This window comes from Halichondria panicea, chromosome 15 (genome assembly GCF_963675165.1).
Source record: "Halichondria panicea chromosome 15, odHalPani1.1, whole genome shotgun sequence".
NCBI lineage: Eukaryota > Metazoa > Porifera > Demospongiae > Suberitida > Halichondriidae > Halichondria > Halichondria panicea.
In genome coordinates, this window is record NC_087391.1 from 659,997 (window position 1) to 676,799 (window position 16,803).

Genomic DNA, 16,803 nt, shown 5'->3' on the forward strand with positions numbered 1-16,803 from the left:
GTCGCGTGATTCCCAACAACTGCTTGTACTATCATGACGTCACAAAAAGATGTGGTTTTATTTCCATACCAACGCATTTCATTATCACTTGTTCTAATTGATGCCCACCTCAGCACCTCGGGGTACAAAGCAAACGATCAAAGCGATCACACCAACTACACAATTACACAAGACAAGCTAAGACACAGAGACTCTACAAGATGACAGCCATGACTCCTACTCGCTTCGAGCTCAGGACAACTCCCACACGCACTCCTTGTTTGACTGGAGGCAGATATACCCGACACAAGACCCCATCTCAGAGGAGCACCCCAGGCGATCGCTTCATCCCCAGCAGAGCCTCCACTGACCTCCAGTTTGCTCGGTTCAAGATGAGCAATCGTTTGACAGATGAGAACAGTCCACCAGACAAGCAGATGCTTGACCAACTGCTGGGGTTGCAAGGCTTGAGCTCCTCCAGTAAAACCTTGGGCTTTAGCAGCACTCCTCAGCAAGGACGTCAACAGAAACAATGTAAGTTACAACTAGTCAACGAATCATATATTCACTGGTTGTTTCACTTTGCAGATTGGCAGCAGTACACACCCAAGCGTCGAGTGTCCACCAAGAAATCCAGACCTCGCAAGCTACCCAAGAGCGCTGATCGTGTTCTGGATGCCCCCAACTTACTCAATGACTTCTGTGAGTGGAGAAGCTATAATGTGTGCTTGTGTTTCATTGCCCCCCCCCTCCCTACAGACTTGAATGTACTCGATTGGAGCAGTACTGGAGTATTGGCCGTGGCATTGCGTGATACTGTCTACCTCCTCAACAAAGCTAGTGGAGCCATCGACCAGTTGAGTGTGTCCTCAAGTGAATACGTCTCCTCTTTGGCCTGGAACAAGACGGGCAAATATCTTGCCCTTGGTACCAGCAATGCAGAGATACAGGTAATACCTCTACCACTCACTGTGTGTATGTATCTCATCACCTTCTTTCCTCTCTCCTCTCCCAGCTGTGGGACGTGGCTGCCTCTAAGATGGTGAGGGGGGTCAAGAACCACACCTCTCGAATTAACAGTCTGGCCTGGAACACAACCAAAGGCCTCCTGTCCAGTGGCTCTCAAAAAGGCCTCGTACAGAACATGGACCCTCGACTGGCCCAGAGTCTTGTCTCATCCACTCAGGCCCACTCTCTGGATGTGTGTGGGCTAACGTGGGGCTCGGGGGGACGACTGTTGGCTAGCGGAGGCAATGACAATCTAGTCAAGATCTGGGACATGTACAACAAGGACCCTTGGACCCAACCAACCCACTCCCTCAAGCAACACTCAGCTGCAGTCAAGGTAACTAAGCTCTCCTGTGTGTACTGCTCCCCTTTTAATACTTGCTCTCTTTGTAGGCACTGAGCTGGTGTCCGTGGGACTCTAGTACCCTCGCTACCGGAGGGGGCTCGGCTGACAAGACTATCTGTGTCTGGAACGCTTGTACTGGTGAACTCAAGAGCTCACGTGAGACGGGGGCACAAGTCAGTGGACTAATATGGGCACCACAACACAAGGAGATCCTCTCGGCACACGGGAATCCAACCAATGAGCTTGCAGTTTGGTCATGTGACCCTTCTTCGTTTGAGCTGACATGTACTGGTCATCTGAGTGGGCACGAAGACAGAGTGTTACATATGGTAGCATCTCCAGGAGGGGAGACCGTCGTGAGTGCCGGGGCTGACGAGACTCTGAGGTTCTGGAAGATCTTTACCAACAACAAAGCCAAAGCCATCTCGAGCAAAACAGACTCTCTAGCTCTCACTAACTTTATTAGGTAGCGTTTTATACCTGATCATTCCATAATTATTATCTTAATTTGTATTAATTGATTCTTTTATAATTATTATATTTCTTGTGTTTGTTTATCAAGATTGGAATTGCTGAAAAAATATCTTATTTTCCGATAATAAATATTCTATATAAATTCTAGCTACATGTAGCTACAGCTATGACTGTTTGTTGGGGAAAGTGTCTGTTAACAATTGCTTTGCCTCGTCAGCATGTGTTTTGGCCACACCCACTGCAGTGGCTGGACACACTTTCCTACTAACCAGCGACAACTGAGAGGGGGGGGGGGGTATGATCACATGATACAGTCAAAAGATCACATGACTGTACTTACATCAACTCCTAGCAGTTTTCTAAACCTTGGAGCAACAAACGCCCACGGCCCCATATTCTCAGGCTCCTCTTGACTCCACACAAACTCTACATGTGTGTAAAGTGTAAAGTGTGAGGTGTGTGTGTGTGGGTGTGTGTGGGTGTGAGAGGTGTGGGTGTGTGTGTGTGTGTGTGTGTGTGGGTGATGTACGTACCTTTAGCTTTGGGGAACTTGGACAGTTGCTGTGCCAGCAGGCCTCCGGGGAATGGACAGAGGAGCTGCAGAGTGAGGAGGGGAGGGGGTAGTACACATGAGAGAGAGTGGGTCAACATGATAAGTACCTCTAGTCTGATAATAGCAGTATCTGTGAGACCAGCCTCAGCCCTGTGCTTGTCCAGAGTGTAGTAATGCTTCCCTGAGCAGAACACCAGTCTATGCACCCTGTCAACACGTGCGTGTGTGTGTGTGGGTGTGTGTGTGTGTGTGTGTGTGTGTGTGTGTGTGTGTGTGTGTGTGTGTGTGTGTGTGTGTGTGTAGAAGAAAGGTGAGGGATGGATAGTGGGTGTGAGAGTACAGAGCACTTACTTGCCAGGATCTACTACTGTACTGTCTGTCAGCACTGGCTCAAATGTTGTACCAGGTCCCATCTCAGATAAGCTGGATACAGCAGCCTACAAGGTCACATGACACACAGTATCACACGAGGACACACAGACTCACTGGTAGTCTGAGGAGAGTCTTGGGGGACTGAACAATCAAAGGCTTCCGGAAGTTGCGAACCATCTGTATAAAATATTGATCATACATCTTAAGAACTGTACATGCATGTTTCACATGTAATATGAATTTAACCACCTGATTACTATTTGAAGCCTAGGTATGTAAAATAGCTAACTGTAAGTACCGTAAACGTTGAAATTTTCGACGGGTGTTTAATTTCGTTTTTTTCGTCCTTGGACTCAACGCACGAAATTAAATATATACGTGGGTGTACGTGTACGTGGTAGCCACACCTACGTTAATATAACGGACGAAAATTTATGCGCACGAAATTTAAGAATTGTGGGCCTAGTGCAGAAAGTGCGAAATTTTGATGCGTCGAAAATTTCAACGTTTACGGTAGTGAAATGTTCAATGAGCTGAAGTACATGTACAACATAGAAAATGTTGTGGCTTTGGTTAATTCTCTGTTGAGAGCCATGAATTATTTATGTGCACCTGTCTCCTCAGCAGATGGAAGTATTGTGCTGGTGTGGTAGGGTGGGCCACGTGCATGTTGACACTATCACCATCTCCACTCCCCTCACAACTGTCACAGAGTTGCAAGAACCGCTCCACATGAGAGGACGAGTGATCAGGGCCGGCACCATCAAAGCCATGAGGTAGCAGCATCACAAGACCACTCTGTAGCAACCACTTGCTCTCTCCACTGCATATAAAAGTGTCTATGATCGTCTGAGCTCCATTGAAGAAATCTCCAAACTGAGCCTCCCACAGCACGAGGTGTTGAGGGCTCTCTATACTCACACCGTACTCATATCCCAGGACAGCCTCCTCACTCAGAGGACTGTTGGCCACCTGGTGGGGGAGGGGGTGGTTAGAATGGGGAAAGAGTACGGGATATTGGTCGGGGAGAGGTAAGAGTGATGGGGCTACCTTACTACACTAGCTCTTACCTCGAGGAAGGCTGCTTGATCTGGAGAAAGGTCATTGAGAGGGATATACGCTGACTCAGACTCCTGACACACTATCATAGCATGGCGATGACTAAACGTTCCCCTGCCAACATCTTGGCCACTCAAGCGCACATTAAACCCTGTTGATAAACACAGTAATTAGCGTACACAGTTGTAGGTACATGTATATAAGGTACTTACCTTGGAGCAGTAGAGTGCCCATAGCCAGAGCTTCAGCAGTCGCCCAGTCCAACCCATTTCCCGAGGTCAGTCGCCGCAGTCTCTCCTCTACATGAGAGCTGACCAGTCGAGGGTGAACACTCTGTAGAAACAGAGGTCAGGGAGGTCATCATACACGTACACAGAGGTCAGGGAGGTCATCATACACGTACACAGAGGTCAGGGAAGTCACCATACACATACACAGAAGGCACACTCACCAGTCTCTCTGGATATTGAACAGACTTTGAACCCACAAACTTAAGCAGATCAGTTGGACAGCCAGTGTCCCAGCGTGTGATGCTGGAGGGGGCGTCGACCATTCCCTGCCACACCCCCTTCAAATGCCTTTGCTGGGGGAGGGAGAGTGTTACTATAGTGACAGATGATAGCTAGATAAGTATTACCTGTGGATGGTGGGAGGAGCTCTTCATTAGACACTGATCGAGGTGGGCGTGGCACTTACTTAATATCTCATCTCTCTCCTCTTTGGTCAGCACTCCTTCGTTCTGAGAGGTCAAAGGTTAAACATCACCACCCCAGAGGAGCAGGTGCTTACCTCCAATGCATGAGCGTATGTGTCAGGGACGGTGGGACGAGACTCAATGACCTTGTACATGCCAGGTTGTGTGAGGGAAGGGTTGTCCAACTCATTGTGACCCCTGTGAACTCGGACACTAATAAGAGCTGACAATGAATGTTAGCCTCTCACCATCTCCTGAAACACACCATATTGATTATCACATCCTTCTCAAACTGTCTCCGATAATCCATCGCTATGTTAGTTGCTCTGGCAACCTCCTGCAACATCAATTGAATATAAATTATCACGACAATGTACAATCAAACACAAAATTTAATACTGCACCAGTAATAATACCAAGTGCAGTGCACATAACACATGTAATTATAGAGCATGCATACACTATCGAAATGGAGCATTTTGATCCAAGAGCATCACTGATATACATTAGATATAGGCTTTTCAAAGTGCTACAAAACGCATTTTTAATTGTAGAAGTACATGTAATTCAAGTTATGGGCAGTCAAAGATAGCTCTCGAAACAGGCTCATTTCAAATATAATGGCCACAGCATCTTTGAACAGTCATAACTTTAGCTCTGTCGGTACAATCACATGAATTTTACGATTTTCTAAAAACTTACAATGAGCTCATTAAGATGGTGTCATAAGTCTATTTGGGGCCTGTTTTTGACAAATACCATAGGTTATAGTCCATAGTATTTTTCCGAAAATGAAAAATGATGGCCCATTCCAAATTTGAGATTTGAGCATATATACCATCTGAACAGGCTCCTTCTAAGCTTTCAGGACTATCAAACCGACTCTAGTACTCAGTAATTCTACAAATCCAGGAGACCATATAATACATGATACAGGGGTTATGTTACTTGCCTCAGGATGATCTCCATTCACGTGGAGGATGGGTGCTCCGATGACACGCCCAACATCTGACGGCTGTTGCCACGAGCGACCATACGTAGCATCTGTAGTGAAACCTAACTGGTTGTTGACTATAAGATGTATGCTGCCGCCGAGGTCAAAGTGCGGATGAGCGTTGAGAGAAAAGGTCTCTAGTACAATACCCTGTGCTGCAAACGAAGCATCTCCATGCACTTGCACGGTCATCACCTATGTTAGGTGTGAGGGTGTGCGAGGTGTGAGGTGTGAGATGTGAGGGTGTGAGATGTGAGGGAGTGTGAGTAGCCTCGATTCCAGGCCGCACTTCCCGCTAGGGAAGTGGGCCTGGTATCGACTGCTTGCGCATGCGCTAATATCCCCCCGGTATCTGGGGGCTTTGGATAACATCGTTTATGCTCAGTAAAACTATGACATCACAACGAAAGGAAGTGGATTGAAGGAAGTAGATAGAAAGTTCGATGAAGGTTTCTAGCCCATCGGATAGCATTCTCTGATAGCTACCCTTAGCCTGCTATGTTAACAAAAGACTCACAGCCTGCAACAGTGTGGATGACGATCGTCTGAAAGGAGTGACGGCTGATAAGAGCCTATATGGACAGGCCACGCCCATTTAACACTAACTTTGGTGAAAGTCTACTATACTACTGCTACTGATTCTATCAGAAGAAAATAGCAGCTAGTACAACAAACCTACACAGCTCTGTTTCTAGCTAGCTAGCTATATAGCTCTGTGTATGACTTTTAGGATATTTTCTCTGATGTATCCAGTATTATAGAAATATTTACGGGAAAAAATCCAATAATTTGGCGCATGCGCAAGCAGTCGATAGCAGGCCTTCTTTCAAAGGCCGGTGAAGGAGGCTAGAGTGTGAGATGTGAGGGTAATGACTCACCTCTGAGGACTGAACGTCAGGTGAGTAAGGTCCTGTCTTACTAGAGAGATCTCTTCCTCTTGCCTTGCCCATGGCCACTGGATTAACAGCTTCCAGATGAGAGGGATTGGGTAGCAAGGACACGTGGAGTGGTCCAGGTAGGTTCACACTAGATACTAGAGGGAAGAGGGGGGCAGTAGGGAGTGTTAGAGCTATGGGGAGGGAGGGCAGTAGGGAGTGTTAGAGCTAGGGGGAGGGAGGGCAGTAGGGAGTGTTAGAGCTATGGGGAGGGGGGCAGTATAGTGTGCCAGGCAGTCAGAGCTAGCCTAAGGGCTTACCAAGATGAGAGACAACATCTCCAGTACAGGGGGCACCCTCAGGGAAATCTGCATTGCCCTGTAGCTGTACACACATACACAAAGAATATCAAGGAATATTCCTACAATGTTCCACACCCTGCTTGTGTGTGGGCTATTAACAAATTCGAAGTAGATACCTTATGGAAGAGAGCCTCCGGAGGAAGACCTAGTAGACCAGTGAGGAGGTTAAGCCGTCCTCTGTGAGGCATACACACCATCACATCCCTCACACCTCTCCCACCCGCCCCCGCAAACAACCATTCAAAGAAAACCATCATAGACTCCGCCCCCTCACCACTGTAACGCTTGACTGACCCAAATCTCTTCCCCAGGAACGAATCAAACGCTTGAGACGTGAGGAGAAGCTCCGATATACGATGTTGTTGACTGAGGGTCAAAGGTGAATGACGAGAACTCTCATAGTGACGAACCATCCACTCTCTCTCAGCTTCATTCTGAGGTCAGAGGTCAGAGGTTAAACGAAAAAGGTTACATAGTAACAGGGACTCACTGTCATGGCGCTAGCGTCCAATGACATTGGACCACTGTACATGTCTCTGAGGTAATCAACTGCCTCCGTTACAGTCGCAGTGGAGGCAGGAAAAGAGAAGAGGATGTCTTGTGTGTGTACGCTGTCCTGTGGGTCAAGTCCATAGCTCTCAGGGAGTAAGGAGGTGGGGAAGGTGGGTGTGGTCAGTCCAAGGGGGTCCAATGAGGCAACAGAGTGACCGAGTGACTGATAAGCAGTTGCTAATCGCCAGAGGTTGCCCTCAGCAACACGAGACTTGAGAGACTCTGAACTAGGGAGACCTACAGAAATATGGAGTAGAGATAATTTTATACAACACTGCACTGGGTCACATGCACTAGCTGGATCATCACATGCGCCCTGCTCCAGCTCACCATGACTGGACTCGAGAGATGGTCTCCTTCTGTGCCCAAAGCATTGCTTGGTATGATAGCTCCGTGTGCGTGTGTAGCCTCCTCTGTGCAGCAATGCTCGCAGCATTCTTGTATTTGCTGCTTTATTCTATATAGAGCGCACCGTGGTGGGAGTTGCTCCTTGGAGAATCCTCTCCTCTTATGTCAAACTATTAGTGGGCGTGTCCCTCAAGGCCCAGGATCATGTGATCACAGCCCACCTCCCTTCACTGTGAGTATGCATGCACATTGTGATCACTGTAAGTATGTTGCATACCTCAGCCAACGCCACGCCCCCTCCTATGATCTCCTCGTGGTTGGTGGGGGTATTGTTGGCATGGCAACTGCTCGTGAGTTGGCCCTTCGTTACCCAGAGATGTCCATAGCCCTCGTAGAGAAAGAGCCACGACTGGGTGAGCACAGCCAGCTATATAACAGTACACTATAATAGTACACTACTCTGTTGTGTACCGGCCGATAGCATTCTTTGGGAGACCACACATTTTATACACGCATTAATTATACACGTTTGGTTGGCCACAGTATTATTATATAAGCTAGGTCCAATTTCCATTGTTTTTTGTGAAGCTCTTATTTTCATTCTTCCTGGTACACTAGCGATGGGTCAGACAGGGCACAACAGTGGAGTGATTCATATGGGCCTCTACTACACTCCCGGGTCCCTCAAGGCACGCTTGTGTGTGAGGGGGGCAGACCTCATCTACCAGTACATGGACAAGAGGGGCATACCATACAACAAGTGTGGGAAGGTAACTAATAGTCTCGTGGGCCATACACGACAAATTGTATTAATTGGTGGGGGCTTCTTTATGACATTGTTGCTGCATGTATAGGTGATTGTTGCCACGGACGATGACGAGGTAAATCGTCTGAGAGCCCTCTATACACGAGCTTTGGTCAACGGCTGTAAAGACATTCGCCTCGTGAATGCTGAGGAGTTGAAGAGCATCGAACCTCACTGTGTGGTGAGTGGTGTGGTGTGCCTGTGTGAGTGTGGGTGGTGTAGGTGTGGATGTGTATGTGTGTGTGTGTGTGTGGATGTGTGTGTGTGTGTGTGTGTGTGTGTGTGTGTGTGTGTGTGTGTGTGTGTGTGTGTGTGTGTGTGTGTAGTGGTGACTCTATTGCTCGTACATGTAGGGGAAGATGGCCATCCACTCACCACACACTGGCATAGTGGACTGGTCGAGGGTGACCCGGGCTTATGCTGAAGACTTCACCAAGGCTGGTGGACGCATCCACACCAGCTATGAGGTCAGACCACCCCCTCACACTCTCACATTATTGTCTGTATAATAAATTATATACTAGGTGTGTGGGTTTGACAAGGCAGAGGAGGACAACATTGCAGTCCAAGCCAAGAATGGAGTGAGGTCCAGTTATTGCAATGAGTGTTGAATAACTACTTCTCTCTGCAGGAAACACTGAGGGCTAAATGGATCATCTCGTGCTGTGGGCTGTACTCTGACAGAGTGGCCATGATGTCCGGGTCACCAGCTGAGCCTAAAGTGGTTCCAATCAGAGGAGAGTATCTCGTTCTTGATTCAAGCAAGTGCCACCTCGTCAAAGGAAACATCTACCCAGTGAGTACCACATTCTCGTACCTGTCATCCCATACCGTGCGTTATGTCAGGTTCCCAATCCTCAATTCCCGTTCCTTGGGGTCCATTTCACGCCACGTATGGATGGCTCCGTATGGGTGGGTCCCAATGCTGTGCTGGCATTCTCCCGAGAGGGCTACTCATACACTGACATCTCCTGGACTGACCTCAAGGAAATGCTCTGCTTCAGGTGATATAATCTTATAAAGTGTGTATACTGTACTTACACTGTACTGTCCTTGTACAGTGGTCTTCGTAAGCTTATGGTCAAGCACTGGCAGTTTGGAGCTGGTGAGATGTGGAGGAGTCTCAATAGACGTGCTCAACTGAAGCGTGTCAAGAAATTCATCCCTGGGCTGACACTGTCTGACCTACAGCCGTGAGTGTATTGATTGCTATCATATGCACTGTGAGTGTGCCTACTGTTGTCATGCATGCACTGTGTGTGTGTTGTGTGTGTGTGTGTGTGTGTGTGTGTGTGTGTGTGTGTGTGTGTGTGTGTGTGTGTGTGTGTGTGTGTGTGTGTGTGTGTGTGTGTGTGTGTGTGTGTGTGTGTGTGTGTGTGTGTGTGTGTGTGTGTGTGTGTGTGTGTGTGTGTGTGTGTGTGTGTGTGTGTGTGTGTGTGTGTGTGTGACTGCGCCTCTCTCTTCGCGGCCTGGAATTGAGGCTACTGTGTGTGTGTACATTGTATATGTGTGACTGTGATGTGTGATGTGTGACTGTGATGTGTGACTGTGTGTGATGCGTGATGTGTTGCATGCAGTGGTCCGAGTGGTGTGAGGGCTATGGCTATGGACAGTACAGGTTCCATGATGGGAGACTTTGTGTTTGATCAAGGTCAAGGAGAGGTGGGACAAAGGATGCTTCATGTACGCAATGCTCCGTCACCAGGGGCAACCTCATCTCTGGCCATAGCGGAGATGGTGGCTGATAAAGCAGCCAACACTTTCAAGTGGACCACCTAACTATAAGACAGACTGTATATAATAATATAATTATGGTATCATGTTGTCGTTATGTTTCAAGAAAATTAATAGTTATTGTTTTTTAATAATTGGAATTTTTTATTAATTTCAGGTAGTGACAAAAAATAATTATAAATTTATTGAGAAGTATAACATGAGTCAGTGATGAATCTTAGGTACATGTAACTATGGTGGTTTGTTCAATATCTTGAACCCTTTCATTCTGAACAGGTAGTTCACTCCAGAGCTGATGGTAGCCACTCCTGTCAACACCCTGTATATAACAATACTAGTAACCGTGATCATAAGAATAGCTAACACCGTACCATAGAGTCTGTAGCAGGGGTGTGGTCGTTGCCTGACACATGGCGGACAAGAGGGGTGCTCCTACACTCATTAGTTGCAGACCAGTCGTCACCTACACACACACACAGACACACACACACACACAGACAGTGGGAGATGGGATCAATGTATTCAGGGAAGATCTGCCATTGGGTTACTAATTTGATTTCAACCAAAGCAAACTTCATAGTCTGAACATTTGGACCCAAAAAAGTAATTTGTTAGAACTTTCACAAGAGCTACAAAATGCAATCTTACAGATTTAAAATTGGACAATCCCACGTACAGCCTGAGTACTCCGTAACTAGAGTTCTGATGGCAACAATTTTCACACAATAATTATGCTTAGCAGGGCTGCATTGAGGGGGGGGGGGCGAGGGGGGTAATTCGCCCCTCCTAGGATCTGGCAGATTCATTTGTACTGCAATCTATAATTCTGATGACTTCGCCCCTCCTACATTTTTAAATTGCCCAATTCGCCCCCCCTGATCCAAAATTCTGGATGCAGCCCTGCTTTGGCTATAGTCAAATTTTCAAAACAAAAAAGAGTGAATTTATCGAACTTGTATAACTTACTTTCCCGAGGGTATTGGGGGTGACTTGCACAGTGGACCTCTGAATGTCCCAATACCTCCTCCATGTACGCTGGAGTCAATAGTCACTCATAACAACACAAGGAGAGTGGGTGGAGCTTACTGGTGGGGGGAGGGTGGTGTAGCGAAGGTAGAAGCTGGCCCCTATCAACAGAACATCTCGTCCCAGGACCAACACCACGAGAGGGACTAGATAGTACAAAGGTTAATAGTACGAGGGTTAATTAGAGGGTGTGTGATATATAGACTGTGTACCAGGTAGTAGTCCAGCGTAGGTCATGCTTACACACACTACACTCATAAACACTTTGTCAGCCAGAGGGTCCAGTACAGAGCCTAGATTTGAAGACTGACCCTTGAACTTTCGAGCAATATAACCATCTAACTGTGAGAGAGAGAGGGGAGTAAGATTATTGATTATTACAGTCAGTGACATTCTCACAATATCAGTGACTCCGACGATAGCAAATAAGCTGATAGCCCAAGAGTAGTTTCCCTCCACCACCAGGTAGCCAGTCACTGGGGACAAGGCAATGCGAGCCACTGACAGCAAGTTAGGTACAGTCAGTATGTTCTCCTACACACACAGTACAAGATATGGTACATGGTATATATATACATGGTATAGGGAATAAGTAACAGTACCTTTTCCAGCCTCTCCCAGTCGTGTCTGGGCTGTGAGTAGCTCCTGCTGACTTGTCCATGACCTCTCACTGATAGCAACCCTCCAGATCTTGTCAGACAGCAAGCACTTCTCTGAGTGCATCTCCAGCAGCACAGCATGACTCCACGTGGGTACGATACGTGTGTATGAAGCCAGCAAAGCATCTGCAAGAAGAGGCTGTACATTAGGGGGAGGGGCTGAAAATAAGGGCTGCAAACTGGGGAGGGGCTGCCATTACACATTAGAGAAAAATCGGCTTAGTGACATGGAATAAAATTCCCACCCAATATGTACCAAAAAAGTAGTTTATTCATCTCAACTAATGTCTTATATACACTATACACACTGAACATTCACAGGTTGAAAGAAGCATTAGAGCAACTACACACAACACAATCACACAAAGAGTTCACACCAAATACTTATACAGTTAAAAACATGTGTGTGAGTTTTGAAGGAAATGAGTTTCTATGCTGAGATTGCCTCTTTTATTGCATCAACCCATTCTTGAGACATTTCCTTCGTGTCTGTGTGTGTGGGGGTGGAGGACTGTGTATACTAGGCCATAACATATCATCACTCACCACCACGTATGTCGTACACTCTGTCTGGAGTTTTTATCTACACAGGGAGTAGTTGATTTAATAGGAGAGATGGTGACTGAGTGTACGTACCTGAAAGGTCCCGTCTTCTACAATATCCGTAACATTTCTTATATCCTTCAGCTCAACTGTACCTGCCGGACTGTGGTTCTGTGCATAGTAAAAGTTACACGTTATTATTAATGGTGCTCGTGCTGGTGTTGAGACAAAATAAATAAGGTGACTTTTTGCACGCGAAAAAGAGACTAGGCAAACTCAGTGTAGAGACTCTTGCAATGTTTGCCACGATATTTGTGGCAACTCAAGTGGCTAGATCGCACAAGATCATTGATAGTGACGTAGCACTAGGTATCACATGCAGTATACTGACGTCCCGAAATCGCAGCCACTTAGAATCTTATCTGATATGTTGACTGTGCAACACGAGTCTCTACACGGAATTTGACTAGTCTACTGTTGCCGTGCAACATGACAGTGATGGCTTGCGAGTCTAAGCTAGGCGGGTGTGGTGATCTTAGGCTTTATACATCAACGACCAATGCAATCAGTACAGAGCTAGTTTTATACACACTCACCCCTCCTTTGAAGTAAGAGAGCCTCTTTCCATTGAGCACAAACAATCTCTGTCTCCAGTCTTTGTTAATCTTGCCTTTCTTGTAGAGGTGACCTTCCTTGATGGTCTGGAGGGACATGATGACTGTACGGGACCTGTAGCGAGCGGGCATTACCTTGAGCATTACTTAGAACCCTTGGGCAATACAACAACATACTTAATATTGAGCTACTTACCTACTACAAGCATCAGACAAGCTGAAGTACAAGCTGAAGGTACACTAATGAGGCGTGGTCTTACTCTTTCTGTGAAACAAAAGTTCTATTAGAAAACAATCGGCCCAATCTGTGCCTCCCACGCATTTAGTTTCCATGGTGACAGTAGAGCTAAGAGGCTGGCTCATAGTAAATTGAAGAGATGGTGCGAGTGTTTATCAACCATGTTGACTCCTACACAGGAAGAGCTCTCAGCAAGGTCAGGCAACACTGCAGAGTCAGTACATGAGGCTATATTTTGACCACCCTCCCCCCTCTAGGTGGTGGGCAAGGCTGTTGTAGGATCTACGCTGCAAAGGGAAGGGGAGGAAGAAGAAGGAGAAGAAGATCCATCGACGGTGGATACATACGAGGTGATGGGAACTCTCACTAAACCTGACGCCACTAAACCTGACACTGTCACTCAAATCATACCTGTAAGATATAATTATTACTACATTGTGGTTGTATACTGATCCTTCCTTGTGGCCGGCTGTAGGAATGTGGTCGTGATGAGCTGCTAGCTACTCTGCTCGACTGTGATATCATTGTCTACCACATGACAGAGAATACAGCACAAGTAGAGGAGGCCGGTTGGGTAGCTCAAGGTGAGAGGCTTTTTGGTCTCTGTTGTTGTTACCATCCCCTCATTGCAGCACTACATGACCGACTGTCAGGGTTCATAGCTCAGAAAGTATTCATCTGTGTCTCGTCTGTCATGACCTGGGCTCGCAGTAAACCACTAGACCCTGTAAGCCTCCCCCCCCCCACACACGCAGTTAGTGAATGATGGTATCCCTCACAGGATGAGCCAGACGTTCCTCTGATGGAGGAGGACTATCGACGCAGGAAGCACCACCCAAACTATCATGACCACATTGCTGTCGAGAAACTAGTCACCAAACTAGGCAAAACTGACAAGACAAAATTCAGCAGTTACGTTGTGGCAGCAGGACTCACTTATGGAGAGGGGGAGGGTATATTCCACCATCTGTTCAAGGTGATGACTGAGGCTGTAACATTAGTGTTATGAGTGTGTGCTCCTTCCTCCAGGCTGCCTGGCAAGGTGACCTCCTCTTACCTGTGTTTGGAGAGGGAGAGAACGTACTGCCCACTATTCATGTTCTGGACCTAGCTGCTATCATCCTCAACCTGGCTGACAACCGACCTAAGGGCCGCTATATTCTAGCTCTGGATGAATCGCACTCGACACTAGCTGAACTGGTGAGCGCCATCAGTAGCAACCTTGGCACTGGGCGTACCAAACGAGTGCCTAAAGAAGAGGCACTACTGTACAGAGATGTATCGGTGAGCACGGCTATAATCCATTGATCTGGTTCACTGTCTCTCTTATAGCAACTGGAGTTTGATCAGCTACAAGTGAACCTTCAGATGGAGGCAGGGGTAGCAAAGGAAAACATGAGGATCGAGTGGAAGTCCGAGGTAACTTCTTGTCCACTATTATAGCCTCCTGTGTTAGTGTGTCGTTGCTGCAGGCTGGACTGGTTGAGAACATATTGAGTGTGATCAAAGAGTACAAGGAGACCCGAGGACTCTTGCCTGTAAGAGCCTGTATCCTAGGGCCACCTACCTCGGGTAAAACACTCCACATAGGTCAACTGTGTCAGCACTACAAGCTGCACCACATCAAGATAGAGACTGTCATCAAAGAGGCCATACAAGAACAGGTGAGACCCTCCCCCCCGGTTACATACTGGTCCCCCTTACCCTGCCCCGCCCCTCCCTTGTAGGAGCGTCTGGTGGCACGTGTGGATGAACCCACTGAGGAGGACGATGGGGAGACTGACGCTCTAGCACAGGAAGCACAGGAATTATTGGACCTGCTCAAAGAGGACCTAGAGGCCAACAATGGACGCTACAGTGAACAGTATCTATTGCAGTTCTACAAGAGCAAGCTCCTCTCGATGCCCTGTCAGAACCAGGGCTTCATTCTTGATGGCTTCCCTAAAACGTATGAACAAGCCAAGCAACTGTTTTTTGGTAAGTGTACAATCAGCTAGCTAGTGCATAGGAGCATCTTATTTTATAAATACTGGCCAAAATAATCTAGTATACATGTCCTTGTTGACCATGTTTGTCCTTTCAGCTGAAGATAACGATGATGATGATGAGGTGGGTTTAGATGAGACCTTTGAGACCAAAGCTCCATACAACAAGCTCATCATGCCCGGTGAGTGACTGACAGAGTTATAGGGACACACACATTATAGCCCCCGCTCCCCTTATAGAGATGGTGGTGTGTCTGGATGCCAGTGATGGCTTCCTCAAGCAGAGGGTGATGAATCTCCCCCAGAGTGAAGTGGAGGGAACACACAACACAGAGGAAGGTATGTGCTCATAGTAGCTGTGAGTAGCTATCATGTGTTGTGTGTACAGGCCTCACACGGAGACTCAAGTTGTACCGTGAGCAAAACGAAGACGACGTGACAGTGCTTAACTATTTTGATGAGCTTGAGATCCACCCAGTGCACATCAGTAAGCCCCCACTGTGTACTGACCTCTATGACCTTGTGTGTGTGTGTATAGATGTGGAGGGTGACAGCGGCCCTCTGACTGTTGGTAAAGTGAAGGAGATCCTTGGAGAGCCTCGTAACTACGGCCCCAGTCCAGAGGAGAAGGCAGAGGCTGAAAAAAGACGAAAGGAGGAGGAGGTGCCCATTCAAATGACCAATACTGTAACTTAATTGTATTGCATGTAGGAAGCTGCAGAGTTGATATCACGTGAAGAGAGGAATCGTCAGGAGGAAGAGGAGAAGTTCCAGAGAGCCAGGAGAGAGTCAGAGTGGGTACGTGACGTGGGTGCATGTCTTGCGTGTGTGGATGACTCCCCCCATCTCTATCCCACTAACTTCAAAATTATGCCCCACCATAAAGTCGTTCAAAACCTCCCTGAAAACCCTACAAACATTCAGAAACACGTTTTTTTTTAGATTGAATATTAATTTTATATAAGACCTGCATGAAACCTACCGTTATAGTGGATGTAGCATTCTTGAAAAATTTATCATCTATCTATCTTATTGCAGGCAACTCAATTAGCTCAAGTTCAGGCTGAGGAGCAGGAGATGTTAGAGGCGCAATCCACCCCTCTGCGTAACTACCTGATGCAGCACGTGATGCCCACTCTCACCCAGGGTCTCATTGAAGTGTGTAAAGTCAAGCCAGAGGATGCTGTTGATTATCTGGTATGTGTACCAAAGATGGGGTCTTTAACTGTGTGCATTTATCTACCCATTACTGCAGGCTGAGTACTTGTTCAAACACAACCCACAGATCGATTGACATTATATAAAAGACAAGACACTGACTCATTGTACATTTTAGCTGCTAAGTATTCCTTACATGATTGCATGTGTATGTATACATGTATGCATAATTTTTGTTATCGTGCAATGTGTTTATGGGTGACGTCAATCTTCTAAAGCGCAGCGTAACTTGTACAGTGTACACAGGCTCGGCGTCATGGAATCGATGCTACTTGTCTTGGAAACTCAGAGGAAGTACACGTAGGGCCATGCTAATTATGCATGTGATCTACAGTAAAACTCCGAACCCTTCCAATTACCCGTCA

At 47.0% G+C, this 16,803-nt stretch overlaps 6 protein-coding genes across 6 annotated transcripts; 3 read left to right on the forward strand and 3 right to left on the reverse strand.

Moving 5' to 3' along the window:
* Window positions 1-91: 91 nt before the first annotated feature.
* Window positions 92-1,936, forward strand: LOC135348397 (cell division cycle protein 20 homolog). The gene is made up of 5 exons (XM_064546577.1): window positions 92-513; window positions 568-681; window positions 739-929; window positions 995-1,324; window positions 1,381-1,936. Exons 1-5 carry the CDS (start codon window positions 201-203, stop codon window positions 1,801-1,803), a joined length of 1,371 nt encoding a protein of 456 aa, XP_064402647.1. The 5' UTR covers window positions 92-200; the 3' UTR covers window positions 1,804-1,936.
* LOC135348394 (2-oxoadipate dehydrogenase complex component E1-like) lies at window positions 1,897-7,739 on the reverse strand. Its single transcript, XM_064546573.1, has 19 exons — window positions 7,599-7,739; window positions 7,207-7,505; window positions 6,833-7,150; window positions 6,675-6,738; window positions 6,358-6,512; window positions 5,438-5,674; window positions 4,734-4,822; window positions 4,581-4,683; window positions 4,429-4,530; window positions 4,243-4,374; window positions 4,004-4,124; window positions 3,803-3,942; window positions 3,345-3,704; window positions 2,847-2,909; window positions 2,712-2,797; window positions 2,468-2,567; window positions 2,341-2,404; window positions 2,148-2,233; window positions 1,897-2,085 (listed from the first exon to the last, which is right to left on the reverse strand). Exons 1-19 carry the CDS (start codon window positions 7,702-7,704, stop codon window positions 1,972-1,974), a joined length of 2,739 nt encoding a protein of 912 aa, XP_064402643.1. The 5' UTR covers window positions 7,705-7,739; the 3' UTR covers window positions 1,897-1,971.
* LOC135348396 (L-2-hydroxyglutarate dehydrogenase, mitochondrial-like) lies at window positions 7,511-10,358 on the forward strand. The gene is made up of 11 exons (XM_064546575.1): window positions 7,511-7,648; window positions 7,734-7,848; window positions 7,899-8,029; window positions 8,235-8,386; window positions 8,471-8,602; window positions 8,775-8,888; window positions 8,946-9,002; window positions 9,053-9,217; window positions 9,268-9,425; window positions 9,483-9,614; window positions 9,999-10,358. Exons 1-11 carry the CDS (start codon window positions 7,600-7,602, stop codon window positions 10,198-10,200), a joined length of 1,407 nt encoding a protein of 468 aa, XP_064402645.1. The 5' UTR covers window positions 7,511-7,599; the 3' UTR covers window positions 10,201-10,358.
* On the reverse strand, window positions 10,272-11,971 carry LOC135348398 (probable cardiolipin synthase (CMP-forming)). The gene is made up of 7 exons (XM_064546578.1): window positions 11,784-11,971; window positions 11,581-11,715; window positions 11,394-11,523; window positions 11,242-11,327; window positions 11,122-11,190; window positions 10,527-10,618; window positions 10,272-10,474 (listed from the first exon to the last, which is right to left on the reverse strand). Exons 1-7 carry the CDS (start codon window positions 11,964-11,966, stop codon window positions 10,387-10,389), a joined length of 783 nt encoding a protein of 260 aa, XP_064402648.1. The 5' UTR covers window positions 11,967-11,971; the 3' UTR covers window positions 10,272-10,386.
* Window positions 11,972-12,154: 183 nt separating this feature from the next.
* On the reverse strand, window positions 12,155-13,338 carry LOC135348399 (PH domain-containing protein DDB_G0274775-like). The gene is made up of 5 exons (XM_064546579.1): window positions 13,194-13,338; window positions 12,980-13,112; window positions 12,477-12,554; window positions 12,387-12,423; window positions 12,155-12,329 (listed from the first exon to the last, which is right to left on the reverse strand). The coding sequence occupies exons 2-5, from the start codon at window positions 13,094-13,096 to the stop codon at window positions 12,271-12,273; spliced, it is 291 nt and encodes a 96-aa protein (XP_064402649.1). The 5' UTR covers window positions 13,097-13,112; window positions 13,194-13,338; the 3' UTR covers window positions 12,155-12,270.
* Window positions 13,301-16,517, forward strand: LOC135348395 (adenylate kinase 7-like). The gene is made up of 16 exons (XM_064546574.1): window positions 13,301-13,431; window positions 13,493-13,648; window positions 13,711-13,819; window positions 13,868-13,962; window positions 14,017-14,211; window positions 14,265-14,519; window positions 14,568-14,654; window positions 14,708-14,899; window positions 14,963-15,212; window positions 15,319-15,402; window positions 15,461-15,559; window positions 15,609-15,707; window positions 15,759-15,883; window positions 15,932-16,018; window positions 16,259-16,417; window positions 16,476-16,517. Exons 1-16 carry the CDS (start codon window positions 13,375-13,377, stop codon window positions 16,512-16,514), a joined length of 2,088 nt encoding a protein of 695 aa, XP_064402644.1. The 5' UTR covers window positions 13,301-13,374; the 3' UTR covers window positions 16,515-16,517.
* The last annotated feature ends 286 nt before the right edge of the window (window positions 16,518-16,803 follow it).

Bases quoted from the DNA above. Each gene is read 5' to 3' on its own strand.
- LOC135348399 (XM_064546579.1), bottom strand. From the start codon at position 13,096: ATGTCCCTCCAGACCATCAAGGAAGGTCACCTCTACAAGAAAGGCAAG. The intron at 12,555-12,979 runs GTGAGTGTGTAT...TACTATGCACAG, and splicing joins TCTCTTACTTCAAAGGAGGG to AACCACAGTCCGGCAGGTAC. The intron at 12,424-12,476 runs GTACGTACACTC...CTCCCTGTGTAG, and splicing joins TAGAAGACGGGACCTTTCAG to ATAAAAACTCCAGACAGAGT.
- LOC135348397 (XM_064546577.1), top strand. From the start codon at position 201: ATGACAGCCATGACTCCTACTCGCTTCGAGCTCAGGACAACTCCCACA. The intron at 682-738 runs GTGAGTGGAGAA...CCCTCCCTACAG, and splicing joins CAACTTACTCAATGACTTCT to ACTTGAATGTACTCGATTGG. The intron at 1,325-1,380 runs GTAACTAAGCTC...CTCTCTTTGTAG, and splicing joins AACACTCAGCTGCAGTCAAG to GCACTGAGCTGGTGTCCGTG.
- LOC135348395 (XM_064546574.1), top strand. From the start codon at position 13,375: ATGGTGCGAGTGTTTATCAACCATGTTGACTCCTACACAGGAAGAGCT. The intron at 13,963-14,016 runs GTAAGCCTCCCC...TATCCCTCACAG, and splicing joins GCAGTAAACCACTAGACCCT to GATGAGCCAGACGTTCCTCT. The intron at 15,708-15,758 runs GTAAGCCCCCAC...GTGTGTGTATAG, and splicing joins GATCCACCCAGTGCACATCA to ATGTGGAGGGTGACAGCGGC.
- LOC135348398 (XM_064546578.1), bottom strand. From the start codon at position 11,966: ATGCTTTGCTGGCTTCATACACACGTATCGTACCCACGTGGAGTCATG. The intron at 11,716-11,783 runs GTACTGTTACTT...CTGTGTGTGTAG, and splicing joins ACTGGGAGAGGCTGGAAAAG to GAGAACATACTGACTGTACC. The intron at 11,328-11,393 runs GTACACAGTCTA...TGTACTATCTAG, and splicing joins CTACGCTGGACTACTACCTG to TCCCTCTCGTGGTGTTGGTC.
- LOC135348394 (XM_064546573.1), bottom strand. From the start codon at position 7,704: ATGCTGCGAGCATTGCTGCACAGAGGAGGCTACACACGCACACGGAGC. The intron at 6,739-6,832 runs GTATCTACTTCG...ATGTGTGTACAG, and splicing joins CGGAGGCTCTCTTCCATAAG to CTACAGGGCAATGCAGATTT. The intron at 2,568-2,711 runs GTAAGTGCTCTG...ACGTGTTGACAG, and splicing joins ACAGTAGTAGATCCTGGCAA to GGTGCATAGACTGGTGTTCT.
- LOC135348396 (XM_064546575.1), top strand. From the start codon at position 7,600: ATGACTGGACTCGAGAGATGGTCTCCTTCTGTGCCCAAAGCATTGCTT. The intron at 7,849-7,898 runs GTGAGTATGCAT...TGCATACCTCAG, and splicing joins ACAGCCCACCTCCCTTCACT to CCAACGCCACGCCCCCTCCT. The intron at 8,889-8,945 runs GTCAGACCACCC...ATTATATACTAG, and splicing joins GCATCCACACCAGCTATGAG to GTGTGTGGGTTTGACAAGGC.